The sequence below is a fragment of the Callospermophilus lateralis genome, chromosome 13 (genome assembly GCF_048772815.1).
Source record: "Callospermophilus lateralis isolate mCalLat2 chromosome 13, mCalLat2.hap1, whole genome shotgun sequence".
Taxonomy (NCBI): Eukaryota; Metazoa; Chordata; class Mammalia; order Rodentia; family Sciuridae; genus Callospermophilus; species Callospermophilus lateralis.
In genome coordinates, this window is record NC_135317.1 from 70,961,955 (window position 1) to 70,982,699 (window position 20,745).

General features: G+C 33.8%; 1 protein-coding gene across 3 annotated transcripts in view; it reads right to left on the reverse strand.

Moving 5' to 3' along the window:
• Positions 1-20,745, reverse strand: part of Dtl (denticleless E3 ubiquitin protein ligase adapter) — a 62,660-nt gene that overhangs the window by 33,038 nt on the left and 8,877 nt on the right. For all 3 annotated transcript variants that reach the window (XM_076831793.1, XM_076831795.1, XM_076831792.1), the window contains 8 exons: positions 17,639-17,704; positions 15,176-15,288; positions 13,903-13,976; positions 12,391-12,494; positions 11,998-12,102; positions 9,493-9,605; positions 4,168-4,257; positions 1,667-1,802 (listed from right to left, as the gene is read on the reverse strand). In XM_076831793.1, coding sequence (XP_076687908.1) covers positions 1,667-1,802; positions 4,168-4,257; positions 9,493-9,605; positions 11,998-12,102; positions 12,391-12,494; positions 13,903-13,976; positions 15,176-15,288; positions 17,639-17,704 — 801 coding nt within the window. The remainder of the gene's footprint in view (positions 1-1,666; positions 1,803-4,167; positions 4,258-9,492; positions 9,606-11,997; positions 12,103-12,390; positions 12,495-13,902; positions 13,977-15,175; positions 15,289-17,638; positions 17,705-20,745) is intronic.

The window sequence follows — 20,745 nt, forward strand, 5'->3', positions numbered from 1 at the left end:
ATATTACTATTAAAACAAAACAAATCAAACCAACAAATTTTAAAACTACTTCTTCCTCTGGCTACTTCTTTTGGTTCCTTCCTCAGTAGCAAACCTTAATAGAGCTGTATATACTTGCAGACTCCATGGTCTTTTTTCCAATCATCCTGAACAACCTAAATCAGGCCCACCAACATACCAACAAAACTCCTCTCATTAAAGCTACCAAATAACTCCCACATTGCTAAATCCAAAGGTTAGTTTTTAGGTCTCATCTTACTTTGGTGTTCCAGAATCATCTGAGCAGATTCATCTGTCTCCTTTATTTATTTGGCTTCCAGGGTATAACACTCTTCTGGTTTTTCTTCTTCTTGGGTTGTGTCAGCTCAGTAGCCTTTAGTGGTAACTGTCACATCACTACCCTCTAAACACTGGGGTGCTTCAAAGTTTAGACCCTAGCTTATCCTCTCTTTTTTCTATTTGTAGCTACCTTTACCTATATTATAATGAATCCCGAATCTATAACTTTAACCTTGAATTACAGAATTAAACATTGAGCTGTCTCTGGACATCTCCATTTAGATGTCTAATAATCATATCAAACAATACTATCTAAATGGAACTTGAGCTTCCCTCCCCATAGTGCTCTTCCTGCAAGGATTCCTACCTATCTAGGTTAAAGAAACTCTATCTTTTCAGCTTCTCAAGCAAAAACTCTGAAGTCATCCTTGAAAATTCCCCCTTATATCTCATATCTGATCCCTCAGCATAGTCTACTGGCCCTATCGTATAAATAAATCAGCATTTGAAGTCTTCTTATTATACTTTTCTGCTATAACTATGGTCCAAGACACCATCATCACTTCCTGAATTATTTTTAGCTTTTAAAATTAGTTTTCTGCTTTTACCAATCTCCTTAGTATTAGTTTATTCTCAATACAGGAACAAGAATGATCAAGTTAAAAGTCAGATCATGATACTCCTCTGCTCAAAACCCTCTTAGTGGCTTTTTTGTCTGTTATAATAAAAGCTAAATTCCAAAAGAACTTTTTCTACTACTATTCTCTTCCCCCTTCTTTGCCCACTCCAGTCATAGGAGGTACAGCCAAATTAGCCTCTGTGAAGAAGAGAAAATATGTCAAACCTGTTCTTGCTTTAGGAACTATTTTGTCTGTCTGGAATATCTTTCTTCAAAGTACCTAGATGGCTTACTTTCTTTACTGAAATGTCATTCATTTGTTCATACTCCCCTAACCACCTGATAGAAGATTCCAATAGCACACTTGGTCATTCTTCCATTCCTGTTTTCCTTAGCACTTTCTGCTACTCGACATAGTACATATTTTACTTCTTTCTTAATTTATTGCCTCTCATACTAATATGGAAGCTCTGTTTATATTTTTATTCTTTTGTTGTTGAGCTCTGCAGCAACTGAAAACAATGACCAGTACATAATAGGTATTCAATAAATATTTGTTGATTAAGTCCCCATTGTATTCCAGGGCCTTGTGTACATATAAACAGAGTAATGCTTAGACAGTATTTCTTGAGAACAAAAAACAAAAACAAAAAAGAAGGTAGTGCTTTTCTTTACAAACATATCAAAATAAGATCATAACTTACCATAATGTTATAGGACTAAACAAATGAGATCATAAAAAACTTAGAAAATGCATAATATCCTTACCTAGGCCAGCTCTTGCCTCTTTCTTCTTCTGAGAGGCCCAACCCACTATAGAATGTTTATCTCCTCCTGGTTTCTCCTCTAAGCCTCTGTTCAAGCGCCAGATTTTTAGTGTATTGTCATCAGAGCACGTAGCAATCTGAGAACCAGGAAGGGAATAATGAAGTTTCAATCAGAGATTCACAAGAAAGTAAAAAAACAGATGTGCCTTAAAGGTTCATGATTAGAGAATTATTTTGTCTGTTATATAATAGGATATAGAAAATGGTACCCAAAAAATCATATATTTCCATTCCTTGTTTAAGAAATCATTTCCAAAGAAGCTAACTCTCTAGTTTCTTCTTTGTATAATTTCTGTTGATATGACATTATTAATAATTTCTTACCTAACCTAAAACTCTAATTTAAATTTGGTCTCAAGAAGCTGGGCAAGTCATTATCTTTACCACCATCTATCTTACTAAGAAATATGTAATTTTAAGATACCCTTTTCACTTCCTTTCTATTAAATGATCAATCAGTACATGTCACCAACATTCAATTTTTGCAATTTTCTTCTAAATTCTGTATGTTTTGCCTTATTGGTTAAAGTAATATGATCATTTCCAAGATCATACTTAGCTCATAACTCTAGTGGGCCATGACAAGTATAATTAAACTACTCCTTTGAGATCCTTTTTCAGATAGGTAAAGGAACAATCTGGGAAAACAACAAGTTCACTAGGCTGAAATAAGTTAAAAATAACCTTTGCCCCTTTAAAAATATCTGACCATTCCTGATCTTGGTCCCAAGCCTTTTATGGCAGAGAAAGTCCAGCTTGAAGAGCTTGTGGCAAATGGCCACTGGTACCAGAGCTGTTCCCCAGCATTTGTTTATATAATTTCTCTATTTCAGTCACTAAAGAGAGAAAAAAAAAGAACACACGTTCTCTTAAGTCCTGGCCCCCAAGAGACTGGCAACTTTTTCCTCTCCTTTCTGGGAGGCCAAAAGAAGACACACATATTTAACTGCTCAACAATAAATGCTTAGAATCCCAGGATCACTCTATAGTAACAACAATAGTTATTTACAAAGTATACCTATCTCCGTTTGGAAATTTACATTCTTTATCTTATTTAAGCCTTGAACTCAAGTAATCTCAACTACAAAATGCGAATAGTTATTTGCTCAAAATACCACAGTTAAATGGCAGAGTTAGCATTTAAACCCAGTTTTCTCATATTTCTAGAAAAACTTTAAAAAAAACAAAAATATATTTTACTTTCCTAATTCTAGTCTGATGACACAATTATTTTTAAAAATTTTAAAAAGGTGGTCATGGGATTAGTACCCGTAATCAGCCTTACTATTTCCTTTTGAGTCTTTTCTCATAGGAAATAAGGAAAATATGTGATGATTAAAAAAAGATGACATAATTAACTGAATATTTAAAAAAGAATTCATCTAAATGAGTTCCATAAAGTGTAATACCCCATACTAAAAGGGATATTTTACTGGAAATTCAGAGGGGGGGAAAAAGGAAAAAAGATATAATTATGGATGATTAAAGTAATGAGTAAAACAACAACAACAAAACAACAACAACAAAAATCTGTCTGGCAGAAGCTGATCACAGAAATGGTAACTGGGATAGAAAAATGAAAAGAAATTCACAGCAGTATTGAAAAGTTATCAGGGATGCCATGAATAGACCAGACCATGGGAAGTTTCTAGATGATAAAACAAAAACAAAAACAGAAGGGAACAATAGGCAACAAAGCCTCAAAATGTCATACATAAAAGGGGAGACCTCTACAGAAGTGAGATTTCCTGTAAAATAGAGACTAGCACAAAGATCAGAGGCAATCAGGGTTGAAAGAATGAGTAGAATTTGGGCTATGATTATATAAAATCATCTCTATATAAAAAAAGTTGTTTTTATTTCTGGCCTTTCTATGGTTTAGTTTATTTGATTTGTTTTTAAGTTTCACACAATATACTCATTATAAAATTAATTTTTATAATATTAAAAGAGGTGCGTATTTTCTTTCTAAAGTGTCTAAAATATTTCAGATCTACTTTTTTCAGTTTCCACAGATAGCTAATATGTTAAGACTTCCCAGTGACCACTATTTGTGAAAAACCAAGTTGGACTGTGAAGAATAGTCATGATGTTACCTCTAACTCACATTAATAACATATAAAAAGTAAAAGACTACTTCTTACCTTAGTTTTATCATTTTAGATTTTAAGATAAAATTTTAACTAAGCTTAAAAAACTTCATTTTATACTCAGAGGAGTGACTTGGAAACCAGAAATCCACCCTTATTCCTTAATGCATAATGATTTCTCTATTGGTACAGAAAAGCAGAATATGTATGAGTAATGCTGATACAGATCTTAGATGACCTTTACATCTTTTAAGTCTCAAACAGAAGTCTGTATCACTTTCTAACAAATCCTGGGAAAGTCTACAAACTATGATTTACTTTTTGAACCAATTATAGAGATTTGTTCACAAACCTTTGTGAAGTCAGATGGACACCAGCACACAGATGTGACCTCTTGAGAATGACCCAGTAGTACAGTGGGAGGATGCCAGGGTGTGGAGACCTATCCAATCAACAAGAAACAAGTCAGTAGAGCAGTGTTAGATCTCTCAGATAGAGGTTTGAATTTAATTTTGTCTTAGAGAACCTTAGAATTGTTTCCAAAAGTTGGTTATAGTTCAGAAAAAGAGTTAACAAAGAGCAATAAGGTATTTGTCACTGATCTGGGAAAATACAATGAAAATTGTCGAAACATGTAAAGAATATATATTTACATATCAGGATGGTTCTTACTTCAAAGCAGACTATCTAGCTATATACTAAAATCCAAGACTGGCAGTTCCTTATACCTTAGCTGGAAAACTTTCTGGGAGGATGAGGTTCAGTTGCTAGGCAGTGCATTTCAAGTAGAAAACTTAGTCATGTTTTTACATAGCCTGGATATTTTCAGATCTTCCCTAGTCAACTACTTTCAGGAATATTAAATTAACTGTGAACCCTGAAGGTACCTTAAATATGCTACTAGCAATCTTGGGACAGGGGATACTTTATTCCAAAGGAAGACTAACTTTTACCAAAACCCAAATTTAAGCCCCTTCATTTTGAGTTGGAAAAGCTTTATTTTGAAGGGATAAGCTATATTTTGTGATACTTTGTAGAAAAATATTTTTCCTCCAAAATACTATTTCAGCTAATTTGCATTTTAATATACCTTAATGCATAAAGAAGGGTCCAAGCTGGGTGTTGTGGCATATACTTTAATTCCAGCTACTTGAGAGGCTGAAGCAGGAACATAGTAAGTTCAAGACCTGCCTGGGCAACCTAGCAAGTTTCTATCTCAAAGTAAAATAAAAAAGGGGCTGGGAGGATAGTTCAGTGGAAGACCACTTGCCTAGCATGCATGAGGCCCAGGGGTCAACTTCCAGTATTGGGGATGTGGGAGAAGGCTGCACTGTACATGTGACTATGAATCATTTCTCATCATTGGATGCCACCAGTGACGTACATTTTACAGCATCACAAGCTGATTCATTTGAGAGCTGTCAATACCTTTTAGAAGCCAGGGAATTAACTGGCGTAATAAGTAGCACAAACTCACATAATTATCATTAGCATGTATATTTGAAAAGAGCAAGAAGGTTGGATCTAAGATAAGTTATTCTCTTTTCATTTATTTTTAAAACTCTGAATTGTGGCTTGTTTTTATAAAGAAAGTAAAGGCAACTCTGGAAGGAATTATTTGTGAGAATGACTAAATAAATTTAATAGATTCTTTCGATTATAGTTAAAGGATTTGACATTGATTTATAAGGTTACTAACTCAATTATTAGAACTCCTTTCTTGGGTTACCTGGCACATACATACACAATAATTCAGAAAGCAAAAGAAGACAAGAATAGAGTCTAATTTAATTTGCCTTGCTGATTAAATAAATGCTACAACATCACTGAACCTTGACAACATTATGCTAAGTTAAAGTTTAACAGAAGAGGAAACTTCCTATATCTACAAAGATTTTACTACCTACTTCTATATAGCCACAGAGACAAATAAAATGTCAATATTCCATAAGGTTACATATTTTAGAAAGGACTTTTAAATAGCCTTTAGTTACAAAAATTATCTTTCCTCTTCTGCTTGGAGGGCCCTACTCTATTAAGTTTCTCTAGTCAAAGCCCAAACAGGTCTGGCAGCAATTAAGTTATAAGGGACAGAAAATCCTCATGTCCTTTTTAAACATCCCAGATAGGAATACATTATTCTCTCCTCCATTGATTTACCCTGCTTACTACCTCTAGCTTTTCATTTCATGATACTGTCCCTTCCTTAGTTTCTGTGTCATAAAACCTAGAAGAGTCTAGGTATTATGTATACAAAGGAGTAACATAAATTTCAAGAAAAACCAAATACCTGCCAACAGAAGGTATGTTTTTGTACAACAGGCCTTCAAAGAAAAGAGGCCATTGGATAACTTTTTACAATTTGATAAGGTAATCAGCATTTATTGATTGAATGCCATAAGCCAGACATTTTTACATAGCATTAAATGGAGGGGGCTAGGGATATGGTTCAGTGGTAGAGTGCTTGCCTGGTTATGATTGAGGCCCTGGGTTCTATCCCCAGCCCACAAAAAGTGTGGGAAGGTATCTGAAAAATTTGAACATAATTAAATATCACTTGAGCTGGCAGTTCTACTCTTAGGTATGCAACCCTAGAAGAACTGAAACATGTTCAAATGATAATTTAAACACATATGTTCATAGCAACTTTAATCATAAAGTAAAAAAGTAGAAATGACTCAAATGACCATTGATAAATGAACAAAATGATTTACCTATACATTGGAATATTATTAAGCTATAAAAAGGAATTACGTACTATAAATGCTACAACATCGCTGAACCTTGACAACATTATGCTAAGTTAAAGAAGTCAGGCACAAAGTGCCCTGTGATTCCATTTATATGAAATGTCCAAAATAGGCACACATTCATAGTCAGAATGTAGCTTAAGCAGATATTGGGGAAAAGGGAGAATGGACAATGATTGTTAAAGGATATGGGGTTTCTTTCCAGTGTAAACAATGTTTGGGAATTAGATGGTAGTGATAGTCATACAACATTGTGACTTTAATATAACTTAATGTATACTTTACCCTATAATGGGCTGAAATGAGAATCTAGGCTCTAGTAAGTTTTTATGAATTTTAGTAATCTAAGTGCTTTGAAAGTTTAGGACTTTCTTGGGGAATAGTACTTGGTGATTATTTCAAAGATTTATTTCTTCTAATGAAACTTAGGTGGTTTTTATGGTCTTCATTTTCATTCCAATTAGTTTTTATTTATTATCACTTTATTACAAATATATTATTCTAATTATATTGTTTAATTTTTAAAAAGCTTCCCTTTCCTTTTTAAGTAGGAGCCTATTACGTCCAAGACATTCAGATGTAAGCATTTTGCAGTGGTTAAACACAAAAAATTGTCTTAAATATTCTTATATTTAACAAAATAAAGGCAAGAAACCAGGAATTTTAAGGCATCTAGGAGTAAATGGCTCTAGACTATTTAGACCTCATAAAGCATTTTATATTCTTAAACACACCAAAAAAGATCAGCACTTTTCCTCACAAAATCTCCTTACTCTGTCCAGTCGGAAACCAAATCTAATCTTTATTTCTGCCATGAGATCATTTACACTTCCTAAAGTGTCAGGCTCAATGTTTCGCCAGTCAGCGGAAGAATGGCTGCGCCAAATCAGTTTATTTATAACTACTTCAATACTATTCAGGGGCTATATCAGTAACAAACCAAGGAAGAGCAGGTAGGAGTGGGGGTGAAATAATGGGTAAAAAATTAAAAAAGAAAAGTAGAATGTCAAATCTAAAGTTTCAGAGGGTCTAAATATATTATACCTCCCCTGTATGGGCAGCAGTGAGGACTAAAAGGCCATTCTCTTCTGGCTTAAGATATTAAACTACTTTCTTTTACTGCTTTCTTATACCCTGGTCTTTTTAGCACAGAAAAAAATTCCAACACTTAAAAGGAATACTGATCAATTAGATACATAGCAGAAACAGAAGATAACCTGACAGTCTGGTTACTCAGAATGCATGGAACTGCTTAAAACTATTGCCCCCCCCACCCTTTTTTTAAATCATGGAAAAGAGAAATTGAGCCACCTCACTAGGCAAATTCAATTTTAGGAGCAGAAAGCTTGCCAGGATCTCAAATATCAGGGCCTGTACACTGAGTTATGTGTGGACAGGCAGAAGAACATCATGTCTGAACCACGTCATTCAGAGGTGACATGTGACCCAGCCTAGGAATTCAGAAAGGGTAACCTGTGTATGTGGTGGCAGCTGATTGGATGTCTGAAAATGGGTTGGAAATAACAGCCAAGTATCTTTGGTGTGTATTTGTCTTTATAGGGAGAAATTAGCCCCTCAACTCTTGTTCACTAAAATAAAAATTTAAAAACACCTTGTGCTAGAGAAGAGTGCTACAGGAACTTCAAAATTTGACAAGAAAAGTATATACTTGTATACATAATATATAATTATAAGCAAAATTATGTATATTTTTGATTTAGAAACGTATCTAAAATGATGTAAAAAGAATGACCAGCACATAGGTTCCCCCCGACACAATACTTTATTATGATTTTTGTTATACCTGAGATTACAGTTTCTTTTCAGAAAGAAACTTAAAAATAATACAGACTTGTGGTAGAAAGAAAATTCTCCAGTTATGTTGGGATTCAAAGTGAAGAAGGGACTATAGGTAAGACAGTGGGGGAAAGAAGAGGGAAAACAAAAAGCAAACTAAGTTTAAGACCAAATTTGAAACTCAAATTTTAAGATGTTTATACTTTATAAGCAAATTTTCATTTAATAATACAAGAAATAAAAGAAAGAAATGTGCTTGTAGAAAGAGGCCCAACATGAGAGTATCTTGGATATAACAATAGCTCCACCTTGTGACCATTTAGGATATTGTTACCAAAACCTTTTAAGAAGTTAGTGTTGCATTTTTACAACTCTAGGTATATAAAAATCACTTTTTGGTAATTTTCTCCAGGGCCTTTTGTCTATTAGGCTTCAAACAGCCAGACTTTAAATTCTTAGCTTACAATGGTCACTTTAGAATTATCGTTATTTAAAAAGTTAAAAAATAAGAGTATGAATTTAATGGGTCGCATGGAAAATCTGTAAACTTGAAAAAAATTATATATGAAAAAATTGATAATCACATCTATTTTTTCTTTTTCTTTTTGTTTTTATCACATCTATTTTAATAGCCTGAAGGATGGCTATTTATAAAGAGAGAATAAAAATGTAATTATTTTTGAGTGGCTGTTTTGAATAAGGATGTAAAAAATCAAAATATTATATTTTGTAGAAGAGCTCAAAAACAAGGAGAAGAAAGTCAATATAGCATGTTTTCTAGGAAGCAAGATAAAATCAAGGTTTTTACTACCTTTCTGAATTCTCACTTTCTTGATAATCTATGAAATAAGACATGGATTGTCAGTTTCTGATAAGCTATGACTATAAATAAAAATACATAAATTTCTAATAATCAGGTTTCGGCTACAATAAATGCCAAGAAATAACTTTTGCTCAAATTTAGTATATTGTAGAAAAAGGGTAAATATCTAGTATAGAAAATTAATACTATGTGTTTACATTAAACTTATCTCCTATTGGAAAGAAAAATATTCTCAAAAACAATTCAGTCTCACATTTGAGGGGGAACAATTCAATCTCACATTTGAGAGGAAAGTTGAGCAACTTACCTTCCAGATGTAGGCAGCTTCATCACTTGAGCCACTGACTAAAAACTGGTCATCTGGACTAAGACTTGATTTTACGTAAAAGGTAGAGTTCTGGTGTCCATTGAAGACAGCCACTGCCAGAGGAAATAAACAAATCATTTGGTTTTTGTTATTTCCACATAGTGTTCAAATGAATGTACATATTCTAACAAGTTTTATTCCCACATTGAATACTGAAGCAGATGGTCAAGCTTTATTCACCAAATAACAGGGAACTGAACATTGGCAAAAAAGAAAAAGAAACCATAGGCTTTTTATTAGGTCCAACCTCATGAACTCAGCTATATTTGGCATTAACCAGCTATGCCACAGGAGGAAAATGTGATGAAAAGAATTAAGAAAAAGGGTGCAGGTATTGTTCGATCTTGTAATAAAATAAATATTGGACCCTCTCTCCTTAACCCAACATAGGACTTTTTCTATCGCATATACATTGGGTCTTAATATTTAAGACTTCAAGACTCTAGAGGGTATATTTCATATCTTCCTTCCTCTTCATAGTGTTTTGAACAGAGTAGATCCTCCAATATTTGTTCCATGAATAGATAAAAATCAGTGAAAAAGGGTCATTTGAACTCTGGCTAAAACTTATTGTTGGCTTATCTAGGATGTAGGAATATTTTTAGTCCAGCACTTTAAACAGTCTGAACAGTAAAAGTAGCTAGTGGGGTAAACTATACTCGTATGTAAGATTTTAGGCTAGGTTAAGTGTACAGGTTTAGACTTATTATCCATGACAAAAGAACAAGTATTATTTCTTGTACAATTTACTTTTGACAGGTTCTTTTAGCCTAAGAAGACAAAACCTTAGGTGTCTGACACCTGAATATCACCAAGAAGTACAAGAATCTCATTTATTAGAGAATTTTAGGAAGTATTTAGGCAGGAAAAAAAATCATAATTATTCATCTTCAACTCTTAAATCGTGCCTGGCAAACTGCAGACTAAATTTTCCATTAAACCCATAAGTACTTATTGCCCTCTACTGGTCTAAGAAAAGCTGATATGAAGTACAACGTAAATATTTCAATCTTGCTAATAAAGATCCTTTAAAACCTATATTGGCCTTAATTAACTCAATTTAGTCTTTCTTTGATGATTTGGGGTCCTAACATGATTTACAGTCATCCTTATGAACATCAGTTAATATATATAATACTGTAATATTAAGTTTGGTACCTTTAGTATAAAGTTTTGAAAAGGCAAATAATTACCAGATGTTACATGTGTGTGCATGAACACATGCATGCATACACATGCATACAGAGCCATCATTCAATTTCTAAGGAACAAATCAATCTAGCTTCTACCTACCTATCTTTGAGAACAAATAAAATTATTTTAGGAGCACAGAAAAAGGTCACAAAATTATTAGGAAAGTATTTGATGGAAGAGGGACAAAACGAACTCAAGGTCCTTTTATTGTCATACTATGGGAAAAATTATATAAAAGATCTCTTATATATATGATAATATGATCAGAACAATGTTTCATCTTTAGACGAAATATTTTTTAAAGCCTATTTTATATGACTAATTAAAAATCCCAAGGATGATGCTGCCACAGATATCATAGTCCTAACAAGACCACTTAGGGAAATCTTTTGAAACTTATCTAAGATAATAGCTAAATGACCTAAGTTCTTCACTATTTTAAGATTTCTTGTTTATCAGCACATCTTACTTTAGTAGCTCTGTGGGTGGGTTATAAAATTCAAAGTGTTTTGACAGAACTAGACTTGAGGAAGAATCAGGCTACTAATATATAACTTGTTTGTGTAATTGATAATGTTCTTAGATATAAAATAACTAAACCTTTTTAAAGCATACTTGAAAACCTTGGTTTCTTTTTAAAATGCCATTTATTAGTTTTATGTATCAGACTCTATTTTTATATTCTTGAGGAGAAAAAGAAAGGTGAGGTTGGGAGAAAAAAATCTCAAAGAGATAGAATGGCTTCTGTCAAACATTAAGTGGAAGGCTGGGCGGGGGTGGAACTATATGGGCAATCTAAAAAATTCAGTTAATTTTTTTTCTTTTTGTGGTGTTGGGTGTTGTAGTCTAGGCCTTGAGCATGCTAGGAAAGTGCTCTACCTTTGAGTTACATCACCAGCTGCAGCCCTCTAATTTTAACTAACAAGCCCAAAAAGAGGATAAAGTTGAGCAGAACAGTTTTCTTCACCCTGTAAGATCATTAAATAAAAAATTAAGTTAATTCTAAATATAGGCCAAGAGGTCTGATTTCTGGAGACTACTACAATACAATAAGTCATAATACAGAAAAGAATTCTGCTAACATGTGAAATGACCACAAGGAAAGCACCCTATGAAAATATCACTGCAATTAATTAAAAATACTAAAGTCCTTATATGGCTTAATAAGTTTTGTTTTTTAAAAAATAAATTATCAACAAAAAAGTCCATGTTAGTTTCCTGGCAAGCAAGTTAGTATGACTTATATCTTACCCGGAGAAGTCTTTAATCCAGTCATATTGAACATGTAGACATTGTCATCTGTGCAATTAGCAAATAAAGTAGAGCCAGTTGAATCCAAAATCAGACTTGAGTATCCTGAGAAAAATACAGTTTAGTCAGCATGTCATGATGATGTTAAACAGACCTGAAGCCAGAATGCGAACGAAAAAATAGATCATTGCAAATGATATCATCAGATAGGGATATTCAAATTTTTGCCCCCAAACATGCAAATAAAAAGTATCCTTCTGAGTTTTTATCTTTTAAACATCAAAAATGTATGCCCTCATATTAGTTTCTTAAGTCTATGTTGCTGAAAACTAGCCTAATACATATATATTTTTTAATTTAAATTTTCCCAAAAAAGTTTATACAAAGGCTTACCTAGTTTTCGAGTGCTGCTACCTGGGTACAAGAAAGACTTGGATGCTATGGGCTCTTGTCGATAGGCAGTATAATTTTTGCGTAAATCCCATACTTTAATTATCCTAAAAATCAAGACAAATTTATTTTATAGATCTCCCTACCCAAAGAACTTCACTAACATTGAATGTGAAATGACTTTTAATCTAACTCCTCTGGCACATTTACCAGGTATAGTGAGGACATCTCATTGGGAAACAAATTAAACTATTCATAAAATTGTGTCCAAGGTCAGGCTTGCCATTCTGACAAGATGGGAAACAGATGTAATATGACCCAGCAATGGGTTACTGGAGTTTACTCCAAGGGAGCGGAAAAGGAAGATGAAAGTTGGATGCTGATAGTCACTGTTCTATTGTTTTAAGAAAAAAACACTTCCTAAGCCTCTGCATATATCCTCTGATATCATAAGTAGCAAGCTCTGTTCCTATGGTTATATCTCTATACATAACTCCTTAGGCTATGTAAGCAAACTTTCCTGTGAAACAGAAAAAAATATTTGTTCATCTGTTGGAATAATTGTCTGAATCCTCTACTTCTAGTTTGTAAGCAACTGTGAAAACACAGGCAGTATTCTTGGAAATACAGAGTACACTTTCCTAGCCATTCACAAATATAACTAATAACTTAAGATGATCCTTCATTCTTGCCTGAAAGTTTGGTTCATGAAAAGTTTTAAGTGTCCTGAAGAGACAATGGAAATCCTAGTTTAGTAACCTGTTCCTTTTGTTTTTTAAATTTGTGACTTGTACTTTTGTTTGTTTGTTTGTTTGTTTTTTATGTGGTGCTGGGGAATGAACCCAGTGCCTCATGCATGCTCTACCACTGAGCCACAACCCCAGCTCAGTAAGCTGTTACTTTTTAAAATTAAAATTTATGAAAACAGTCATGTTTTTGGAGATTCAATGGATAAGTATGTCTTAAAAAGAAAGAGTCCCTATACATGAAAAACTTATACAATAAACCAATGTACAAGCATCACACGTGTATTTGGAGGTCAAAATTTAGCCAATCATGAATAGCAGGTATGTGAAAGTATTTAAATCTTAAGTCTAGTTAAATTATACCCAGAAACACCAATTATATGCCCAAAATCAGATTTGTTCTTTTAAAGATATTCTTAAAGATACCCCAAAGTAATAAAAAATTTACTCCTCAAAATAAGAGCCTGTGACTAAATTTTACTGCCATAAGGCAAGCTACCCATCTAGTTTCTTCTCTATTAATAGCAGCAGCAGCTCCTATATGCTAGACAACATGCTAAGTGTGACACTTGTACTAGCTCATTTAATTATTGAGCAAGAGTTCTAGCTTATTATTTTCCTGTATAAGTTTCTCTTCTCAGATGGGGTACTTGATACGTCAAAAGTTAAAAGCATACATGTTCAATTATAATAATGAGACTACATGATTTCTCCCTCAGGGCTCATGAAAGACACCTCATTAAAAGAATAAAGAAATAAATTCTCTTACCCATCCACAGCTCCTGCTGAGACCAATGTATTCTCATCTTGAAACAGGACTACAGTAACACTCTGCTGGAAATCCTAATAGTACCAGAAAGAAAAAGAAAAGAAGGAAATTCTATCTTAAGTATCAAAATCTTCACCATCAAGAGAACAAGGTGTTTAAAAATGGCCTTTCCCCCAAACTCTGAATGAAATTAAATCTTCTCTTTCCAATAATCCTAGATACACAGTAAATCCTAGCAAGAAAATGACCTGAACATCAAGTTACAGCATATACCGGTAAAACTTGAACTTGTATTCAAGAAACAAAATGGTGACAGGAAGATCTTACTTGTCTACACTATAGAGTCTCTTAGAATCAGCCCTACTAATAAGCTATCTACCTCTAGCAAACTCATTTAACTTTCTTGTCTGTTTCATCTATAAAGTGTTGATATCTACCCAGATTATCACATAGGAGTATCTAAAGAATTCTGGATGAACATTAAAGGGAGTTAGTAGAGTTTTACCTCCTAATTACTGTTAGCTAATAAGATCTCTTAGCTTAGAATTAGACTCCATGCCTGAAAGGTTACACATTATAATCTCATCTGGATTCTACAGACTACTGTCTGCTTCCATTCATCCATGTATCCTTTATGTTGTGGCACTTTAACTATAAATCTGGAACATTAAAAAATCACAGTAAACTGAGATCAAAAGCAATTATTTTCAGGAAAAAAAAATTCTGGCCTAATTTTAGCTTTTGGCTATTACAGTAGTACTTCTTCTACCAAAGTGTTTTGCAATATATATAATACTTTCCTAAATGTTTAAAAAATATACAGGCTGGGTGTGGTGGTATGGACGTATAATCCCAGCTACTTGAGAGGTTGAGGCAGGAGGATTACAAGCTCAAGGCTAGCCTGGGAAACTTATGCAAGATGCTATCACAAAATATAAAGGCTCAGGATGTAGGTCAGGGGCAAAGCACTTGCCTAGCACATGTGAAGCCCTTGGTTCAATCTCCAATACTGCCAAATAAATAAATAAATAAACAAATAAACAAGCCATCTTTTCCATAGTTTATATTATTAAAAAAAATGGGGATTCTCTCCCTATAGAAAACCAAATCTGTCCACTGTAGTTTGAGAACCACTATTTACTCAGGAATAAATCTCTGACATCAAAAGAAAATAGCTCCCAATTTTATCCCCAAGAAATTCCCTACAATGAAATTCCATTAAGAATTTCTGCTGTTAAGATCTACATTCATGTAGACACCTATAAAACCTTACCACAGAAGGGGCAAGTCCTTTTGAATTCTGTTTCTTCTTGGGTTTTGAAGGGGTTTGCTTGTCTGAAGTATTGTGAGCTCCACTGATTTGATTCACTTGCCTATAGAACCCATCTGAAAGATATTCCAAGGAAACTGATTTGTTTTTTTCTGATCTCATGTTGTACATAACATTTGTACAAAAGATCTCAAAATTAAGTAATTTCTGACCAGATTAGTAAAATTAGAAACCAGTAGAACCATCTGTACCATATCTCCTGTGCTGAGATTATAATATATAATAAAGAAGAAAAGATATATTTATGGTAGCTCTTTTTCTTTCTAGCTAGGCAAGTGCTCTTTCACTATGTCAAATCCCCAGCCCCTCATAATGTCCAAAATTTGGAAGCAACCAAGATATCCAATAGCAGGTGAATGGATACACTGTGGTACACTCAGAAAGCAACACTAAAAAGAAACGAGTTAATAAAAGACATGGAAGAATCTTAATTTTTTTTTTTTTTAGAGAGAGAAAGAGAGAGAGAGAGAGAGAGAGAGAGAGAATGAGAGAATTTTAATATTTATTTATTTTTTTTAGTTTTCGGTAGACACAACATCTTTGTTTGTATGTGGTGCTGAGGATCGAACCCAGGCCGCACGCATGCCAGGCGAGCGCGATACTGCTTGAGCTACATCCCCAGCCCATGGAAGAAACTTTAAGGTTACATACTATATGACATACTGAAAAAGGCAATACCATGGATATTAAAAAAAAAAAAAAAATCTATGGTTGCCAAAGCTTTGTGAGGCGATAGGAATGACAGCAGAATAGAAGATTTTTCAGAGCAGTGAAACTATTCTGTATGATTACACAAACAATTAATCTTAATGTAAAATATGGGTTTTCGATGACAATGATGTTTCAATGTAGGTTCAACAATTGTAATAAGTATACCATTCAAGTATAAGATGTTGACAATGAGGGAGAGAAGGAGGGTGTGTATGTGTGAGATAATATATGGAAATTGCTTAGTATTGCTGTGAAACTAAAATTGCTCTACAAAATAGTCCATTAAATTTTTAAAAGATCAACAAATGTATTAAAAGTAAACAGAGAGATGATTTGCGCTTTTTGCTTAATGGCATTATGGGGTAATACAAACTTCTATTTAATTTAATCTGGCTCTTTAAAACAACAACAAAAAAAGGAAGTTTAAATTAAAGGTAACATTCACCAGTGAGCCTATATATTAACAATTTAAATTCTATCAGTAACTTAGGTAAATGGCCTTACAATTCAGAAGACAATATGAGGTAAATATTTGAGTACAATAGCCCCTGCAACAATCTCTAGGATCCTGATAAATAAATGGTGAGGAGAAATGGGGGCTTGTGAGCACATGTGCCCCCTGGTGGTAATCAGATGAAATCCCGAACACTTTCATTCAATATAATTCAGTATGTGATCATCTCTGTTAAACTTAAAATGTACATTTTGGGAGCAAATTTTTGCCACACATACGTCAGATAAAGCACTAATCTCCAGGATATATAAAGAACTAAAAAAACCTTAACACCAAAAAAACAAACAACCCAATCAATAAATGGGCTAAGGAGCTGAACAGACACTTCTCAGAAGATATACACTCAATCAACAAATATATGAAAAAATGTTCAACATCTCTAGTAATTAGAGAAATGCAAATCAAAACTATTCTAAGATTTCCTCTCACTCTAGTCAGAATGGCAGCTATCAAGAATATAGACAACAATAAATGTTGGAGAGGATGTGGGGGAAAAGGCATACTCATACTTTGCTGATAGACTGCAAATTGGTGCAACAAATCTGAAAAGCAGTATGGAAATTCCTTAGAAAACTTGGAACAGAACCACCATTTGACCCAACAATCCTACTCCTTGGTCTATACCCAAAGGATTTAAAATCAGCATACTAGTAACAACTACATCAATGTTCACAGCAGCTCAATTCACAATAGCTAATCTGTGGAAGCAACCTAGATGCCCTTCAATAGATGAATGGATAAAGAAACTGTGGTATATATACACAATTAAATATTATGCCACATTAAAAGAGAATAAAGTTATGGCATCTGCAGTTAAATGGATGGAGTTGGAGAATATCATGATAAGTAAGCCGATCCCAAAAACCCAAAGGCAGAATGTTCTCTCTGGTAAGCTGATTCATAACAGGAAGCGGGAAGGCATGGGAAAAATGGAGAAACTTTGGGCAAAGGGGAGGGAGAGTGCATGGGGGCAGGAAAGGTGGTGGAATAAGATGGCTATCTTTACCGTAAGTACATGTTTGACTGCACATATGGTGTGACACTACATCATGTACAACCATAGAAAGGTAAAGTTGTGCTGCACTTATGTACAATGAATCAAAATGCATTTAGCTGTCATATATACCTAATTAAAATAAATTTTTAAAAAACTAAAAAAATTTAAAATGGAACTAGATTACCTTTTTTGTTGCACCTGGTGTCCCAGACCATAATGTTGCCATCTCTTCCTCCTGTGCAGAATACAGCTGTGACATAATAAACAGCATACAAGAGGTTAACAGAACCAGTCAATGATATATATTTCAATTTAAATTTTCTAGAATATCTATTTTATGCTAGATACTGAATTTGATATTGAAAATAAAAACTTTAAACTATACTATCAACAAATTGAGAAAACAGTTGTAAAAGAAAGGGATTACAAAAAGCTTACGTTGAAAAAACAACTTTATAGAATAATCCCTCTGTGCAAATTTTCCCAAAACCATATAAAATACCTTATAAAATTATAGCAAAATAGACCTAGGGGCTGGTATTGTGGCTCAGTGGTAGAGTGCTTGTCTAGCACGTGTTAAGGCACTGGGTGAGATCCCCAGCACCACATAAAAATAAACAAATAAAATATAGGTATTGTACAACTAAAACAATATTTAAGAAAAAAAAAAAAACCTGAGATCTGTATAAAATGTTTAAAGGGGGTTGCCTCTGGAAATGGAATGAGAGCAGTGAACTGAAGAAGGGAATACTAGAGAACTTTGATTTATATGTAGTGTTTTATTCTTTAAAACTAAGTGAGAGATAGGCATGGTGGCACATGCCTGTAATGCCAAAATTTAGCAAGGTCCTGAGCAACTCAGGGAGACCCTGTCTGAAAATAAAAAAAATAAAAGGGACTGGGAATGTGTTTCAGAGTTTAAGTGACCCTTGGTTCAATCCCTGGCACCAGGAAAATAAAGAGGTAATATTAAGTAAGAGAAACTCTGCTTTCTGTATGAAAGAATGAGCACTTAAGAAATTGTACCTGCATTAGCTGTAAACTGGACAAAATAAAAAACAAAACAACAAAGAAAGCTACCTGAGGGAGTCTGTGGAAACAGAACAAAAACAAAATTTCAGAGGGGACTCAACAAATGAAGAACATGATTAGCAAGGGCAATCACTGTTTGTAATTTTACCTTGAGGGCAGCCACAGTGGCAGCACTAATACCAGACAGCTAAAATGCCAATAGAAAAACCTGCCGTGTCTCATGCTAGAATAGAGAGGAAAAAGAGATGGGGTGTAACAAGGTTATTAGAGAGTGAAAGGGAGAGAAAAGAAACCCTTAATTTTGTGTTTAAACTCAGTTTTAAGTTTCTGGGTGACCACTGAACCATATGTGCAAGAGAAAACTGAAAGCAGTTTGCAACTGAGGTTTTATAATAAAAAACTGATCATCTCATTCACAATATCTGCACAAAGAGTCAGGAAAATGAGTTATTGTAAAAAGGAAAAGAAATCAATGAAAGACAACCCAGACATTGACTTATCTAAGATTATAATACAGATTATATAAATATGTTAAGTAGAGAAATATACTCTTGTAATTAATAAAAAAATGATAGATCTCAGCAGAAAAACAGGACTTATAAAAAACAATTTTGAGAACTAAAAAAATAATAATTTAAACAATAAAAATTCACTGGTTAGGCTTAAGAATGAGAAAATCATTCAACTTAAGGAGAGCTTGATCAAAATCAGTCAATTTGAATTACAGCAAATATGACTGAATATCATGCTTAAGTGGAGGAAGCTATTACCTGAAGTGATTTACTGCACAACCCTGTGAATAAACTAAAAGTCACTGAAATATATACTTTGAGCAAATCTTATAATACCTGCTATGGTTTGAGTATGGCTTGTCCCTTCCGAAATCCATGCTGAAATCTGATGACATTTTGGCAGTGTTAGGAGGTGGAGTCTTGAAGACATGTTTGGGTCATGAGAGTTATGCCTTCATGAATGGGTTAATACATTCATGGATTAGTGGGTTATCTTAAGAAGGACTGAAGGCCCTCACCAGGTGCTGAAGTCATTCTCTTAGACTTTGTAGCCTCTAGATCAGTGAGCTACATAAACCTCTATTCTTTATGAAATATCCATTCTCATGTGTTTTGTTACAGTAACAGAAAACGGACTAAACAGTATGTTAGTTTTTTTTTTTCAAATTTAAGAAAAGTGGGAGAAAGAAGAACAGTATCAAGGATCCATAGGACAATTCCAAAAGGCTAAATACATGAATGAGTAAATAGAGCCTCTTTGTGAAACAAATTTACAAGTCCAAAAAACTGAGGAAGCTCCAACCAGTGTTTGAAGGGACCATGACTAGATTCATCACAGTCAAACCCTTAAACACCAAAGACAGAAATCCTGAAAGCAGCCAAGTAAAACAACACAATGTATACAAGGACATTTTAGAGAATGTGGAAAAACACCTTCAAGTAATGAAAGAAAAAAAGCTGTTAACCCAGAATTTTATATCCAACAAAAATATCCTTCAAGAGTGAGTTTTTAAATTTGTTCTTTTTTAGATATACATGACAGAACATATTTTGACATGTTTTTACAAACATGGAGTATATCTTATTCTAACTGGTATCCCAGTTTTTTAGATGTACATTGTGGTATATTCATATATGTACATAGGAAAGTTGTGTCAGATTCATTCAACTGTCTTTCCTATTCCTATCCCCACTCCCTTTCCTCCATTCCCTTTTGTCCAATTCACAGAACTTTTATTCTTCCTCTTCTCCCCTAGATTTTTCAGATATAGGAAAATAAAGGTAATTTATTACCACCAGACATGCACTAAAAGAAATTATCTGTTATCATTTCTATTTCATGCCAAATAGAAATGATAACAGAGTATGAAGATAGCATTGTCAAGGGGGAAATCCTGAGTTTTAGACAGTTTGAATTTCAAGTGCTTACCAAGAGGTTAAGGCTAGAAATATAGATCTGGGTCAATTAGTAGAGTGGCAAAATAAACAAAGCAAAATTGGAATTAATGAGCCAGGCACACTGGCACACACCTATAATCCCACTAACTTGAAAAACTGAAGCAAGAGGATCATAAGTTCAAGGAAAGCCTCAGCAACTTAGCAAGACCCTGCCTCAAAATAAAAAATAAAAAGGGCCTGGGATGCAGCTCAGTGGTAAATCGCCTCTAGTTTCAATCCCCAGTAACAAAAACGGAAGAAAAAAAAAAAAAGGAATCAATGGAACTGTCCAGGAAAAAGGTATAAACTA